A 4,971-nucleotide genomic window follows, 5' to 3' on the forward strand; every position below is an offset into this window, starting at 1 on the left:
TTTTTTTGAGGTGTACTTATTCGATATTTAATATGCGTATTCAAAACAGCAAAATGAATAGTAACTGGACTAGTGAACCATTAACAGGTCGATATATTAAAAAAATGGCGTTTTCCTTGCGTTTTGTCCATTATCAATTCTTACAAATGACGTCGCGTGTATGCACATATTTAAAAGGTACATGGATATCCGATGATAGAAATGGTCGAAAGCGTTTTAAGCACAATGTTCATATAAGACCGCTCCGTAAAACACCGGTCACATCCTGCACATTCAAACCAGTTCAATTTACATTTATGTAGAATAATGTTTCATTATGTAGAACTCATGCGATGTCGTCATTCGGTACTTACATCGTCGTCATTCTATAACGCTATAGAAACAGTATGATAAATAGGAATAATCTGTGAAGGTGTGTTTGACTGGTCGTTCAACATACGGGCTCCATCACCTAGTAACATGGAAGCTTCCGTACGCTGTCTGAATTAATAAGTCGATGATCTCGGCGAATGTTCCGGGTTGTCAGGCCGTTAGGCCCGTAGGATCCTTTGGGTTTCCGTATCGTCGACGTTGCCCGCTCAGTTGAATTGTTACACTCCGATAGCACACATTCTGTTACGCTCCGCTTTACCATTGATACCTATTATACTGCGACAGAATCGCCTGCACAGGCCAATGTTGATTGTTAGCTTTGTCTGTCGTTCCTTTAGACGCACCCTGGTATGGCGGTCGAGCTTTGGCTATCATAATAATTTGCGGAGCTTTTTTCTCGAGTTGATCGTTACCGGTGTCCTGCGGTTTGCAAGATAAGAGAAAGGTAGATTGAGGAGTGAGGCTAGGAAAGCCCAAACAGGTAAGATTAGCTCGAAGTGAATACTAGGCGATTACAACAATCGTGACGTATGGGTCACGTTAGCTAACGTTTCGCATCAGCCATCTACACTGCGCAGTCATAGTGTACAGAGCCGTTTGTCGATAAAGTCCATCACAAGTGATCTTCCCGTCAAATCGTTTATGAATGGTTTTTGATTTATGCGTATCCCTCTTTTCTATTCTTCTGACCGTACACTATTTTTGTCTATCTGTACTCTAACACATTTTCGATCATATTCTAAGCAACGTCCACAAACATATATATCCATACTGTGTTTATATCTGTGTGTATACACATCACACATTCAGCCATCTATTTAGCATTTGTTTCGCTTCTCAATGTATCACTCTGCAAACGTTCGTCTATGTTCGAAAAACCGATATAAACTAATATCTATTAATTTGTTCAATTTCAGTGACTACTCCTCTAGAATTACCGTGACAATAAAAGGAAACATCTATACAAGAATAACTATCCGAAGACGTGCTGGACGTCCGTTCCAGTCGATCAAACTTTCTTCAAGAGTATTTTACACGGAGCGCTTATTGAGATAATTTACAGTCGGCTCAAATCGCCAGGTACCGTCTCTGCTAATTTCCAGGACGTGGTTGTGAAACTGGTAGAGGCTCTCGCGGTTGTGCGAGACCGTCACCGTTGTAACTCCACTGATCCGACACTCCTCAAAAAAGATCTCCACCAACTCTTTATCCAGCGCATTGGTTGCTTCATCAAGGAATACGATTCGTGGCCGGTGAAATAGAACGCGAGCTAAGGCGAGTCGCTGCCGCTCTCCGGACGAGAGTACCGTTAAAGCCCCCTCCAATTCCTTGTCGAGATCACCATCTACACTCTTCAAGACGTGACATAATCTTAATATCTTTAAGATCTGTTTAATGACTGGTTCATCGTCAGCTGAATGTCGACTCAGAGGGTAAATGATGGTTTTTCGCAGGGTAGAACATGCGTCACCAAAGAACACTTGTTGAGCGACGTACATCACCGAGCTGCTCTGGCCTATAAAGCACACTTGGCCTTCAGTTGGAGACCAGAGCTTTCGGAGCACTCGAAGCAGCGAAGTCTTACCGATATTGCTTGGCCCTGCTACGAGTATGTTCTTGCGAACGCCTATCTCGAGGTTGAGTCGATCGATCAGGGTCCTGCCGTTAGGTCCTACGATGGTTAGGTTTCTCACAGAATAATGTGGCTCTTCATCATGAGTCCCCTGTTCGTTGATAATGCTGGACGTGTCATCCATGCCGGCCATCAACTCGGACACACGTCGGATCATAGCTTCGATGTAGATGAGAAAGCTGATGATGTAAACGTACTTATGGCATATCCAACCGAGATTTGATACAACGAACACGATTTTAGTCCATTCACTACTAATTTCTGATTCTGAAAGGTCGTTCTTCATTGCAAAAATATGTGTTCCACAAATAATGTACGTCACAACATAAACCATCCGATTATCTAAACGCATTACAAAATAGACTGGTATGTAGAGGAACTGAACGATTTTTGAGGCTCGTAGAAGCTTTTTGAACGTCATCTCGGTGTAAGCATATTCTGCCTCATCTCCGCCATGGACAAACGCGATCCGTTCCGCGTTTTCGACCACATCGAGGTGTTGCTGCCGAAAACGGCCCTCCATTTTCTTTACTTTACACACCCGGGGCACAATTGGTTTTCGAAGTATCTTACTAAACAAGACAACCAGAAAAAAGTATCCGACAATGATAAACGGATATATCCACCCGAGACCAAGGCCCACTTGAAATACGTAGTAGGTAATTGTGAAAGGCGTGGTCAATATGGTCGATATCATCCAACACAGATAGTCACCGAGCACTTCTACGTCTGAACCTATCCGCTGGTCGGGATTGCTTATCGGTTTACGGCAGTTTACTTTGTAGAAGTTGTGCTGACGGAAGTACTTTTTATGAAGCTTGCGTGTGAGGATTTGCCGGAACATCACGGTCGCGTAACCAGTGAGAAAACCTTTGAACGTGCTGACAACTGCATCCAATAAAGATATCCCAGCAATCCACGCCATAAGAGTAGAAAACGCCGGGGTGTCCCTCCTGGACACGGATCCGATTAGATCGCCCATGATCATTCCTTGCTGATAATCGAGCGCCTGGTCGATCCCTTCGAGTATACACAGCAGCGGCAGAAATGAACAAAAAAGTTTGCTTTGCCGAAACACTGTCATAAAGATATTCCATAGTTCGACTATGATATTGGGTAGTTTGGAGTACTCAACATCTTTGAGGTCAACTTTTACTTCGGCCGGGGGCATCGCGTAGCAGACGAAGGGGCCGCGAGCCACGGCCACTAGACCGATACCTCCACCTTGCTTCGAATGTTTTCGCTCCCCCTGCGCTTTATGGTAGTAATGCTGTTGATGTTCGTCTTGTTGCTAATGTGATTTCCAGAGAGCCCTATCTCTTTGCGCTCTTCACGGCGAGTACAACGTTGACGCTGGCATGGAAAGCCTGTTGGTGTCCGTTGTTGTGTCTTGTCTATCCCGTTTTGTCTCCTCCGCTTTGTCTCGCGATTCCTCCCTCACGATCCCTCGAAGTGTATACATTCGCAGGTATGGTCGATGCTAGGATACGCGAGATCCCTCTTGCGAGTTCGTCGCTCGCTATCGGCCGTCGGTAGCAGCCCTTGTCCCGCGTTTATACGATAGATGTTAGCTGGATCTTTGTTCTCACACTGCTTGATTGGTCAAAGCATCTCGAAAGCCTGACAGCAACGTGATGGCCGACGTATGCTTCGCGACGTCTTTTACCTCTGGCATCGCGTTTATACTGTCCGGAATGATTGCAATGAGCAAAAGCTTTTTTCAGTTGTAGCAGTCGTAAACAGAGGCGTCGAAGACGATTGATCATGATCTTCAACTAAAACATACGTTAATGTGTACAATACTTTATTGACATTATTTAAAATGTATGGGTTAGAAGAGAAGCTTTATAGGACGTAAGACACCAAAAACGAGGAAAGCTTTCGCATAGAATTTTTTTGTTAACTAATTTTTCTTCGAACTCTGATTAAATTGGTAAGTTCAGGATATCTTACAACGTGTCATGCGTCAATGGAGGGTAAAGCGAAATTCGTGTTTGTTAACGCAAAAACTTTAGTCAAATAATTTTCTCAATCGGATAATTTAGGATTAGGCGAAAATTGATGATAAATGATTCAGTTTCAACGATCTGCTATAGCTGAAATACGCAAAAATAATTTTTTGCGTATTTCAGCAACTGCCGTGGCTATCAGTAAAAAATTCACTTCAACGGTTTTTCCCGTGCTTAGAGATATTTAGATTCATAATTATAATATCAGCTAAATTATCAAGGATTTTTCAGCATTGTCTTGTTGTGATGATTATAAGTGCTAGCAGTACCGATTACGTTCTAGACTTCCTGACGCGTTAACCGGACTATGAATTCATTTAAATCGTCCATCTTCTATGGCTGTGTTATGTAGCTATTATCTACAGCTGTACACGACAGTATGTGTTTACGTAGTCACCCACGCTTTTGCTTGTGCAATTTGTTGTGTGTACGTGCACGAGAGATAGATCTGATCGTTTTTGCCTGGGATATGTTTGATTGAGAAACTCGGGTGGGGTGGATGCGTTGAATAGTCGATGCATAGTCACACATCCAATATGTTTATGACGGTCAAAATCATCGTGTCAGGTTGTCATTTACCTGTGCGAGCGATCTAGGCATGCCGGCCTCTCCTCAATGTCTTCGGTCAACAACCAAACGATTCGTACGCTCGTCGATCCGCCCTCGCCGATGCATGTACGAATACATAGAAGCAATATCGATCAGCAACAGCAAGGGCAGATCTTGAAATATTCGCGCCTTCCAGTATATCGTGCAAAGCAGAACTGCTTATGGAGGCCCGCCTAAAACATGGTTTTAGGTGGACCACCATAAGAAAAAATTCCTCTATTCTCAAGCGCAGAACATGCCAGACGAGATTTAATAATTTTTTTTTGTCAGTTGGATCCTGTACTGGATAAATGGGAAATGACAACTTGAATATTAGCTAAAACCAGGAAAATCGAATGGCTCCGATTG

At 43.4% G+C, this 4,971-nt stretch overlaps 1 protein-coding gene across 1 annotated transcript; it reads right to left on the bottom strand.

Moving 5' to 3' along the window:
- On the bottom strand, nucleotides 1-3,176 carry LOC111254458 (lysosomal cobalamin transporter ABCD4-like). The gene has a single exon (XM_022815327.2). The coding sequence runs from the start codon at nucleotides 3,174-3,176 to the stop codon at nucleotides 1,404-1,406; it is 1,773 nt and encodes a 590-aa protein (XP_022671062.1). The 3' UTR covers nucleotides 1-1,403.
- Between the last annotated feature and the right edge of the window lie 1,795 nt (nucleotides 3,177-4,971).

This window comes from Varroa destructor, unplaced genomic scaffold (assembly GCF_002443255.2).
Source record: "Varroa destructor unplaced genomic scaffold, Vdes_3.0 BEIS01000007.1, whole genome shotgun sequence".
Taxonomy (NCBI): domain Eukaryota; kingdom Metazoa; phylum Arthropoda; class Arachnida; order Mesostigmata; family Varroidae; genus Varroa; species Varroa destructor.

What these genes read in the sequence shown, in the direction of transcription:
- LOC111254458 (XM_022815327.2), bottom strand. Translation starts at nt 3,176, where the DNA reads ATGCCCCCGGCCGAAGTAAAAGTTGACCTCAAAGATGTTGAGTACTCC.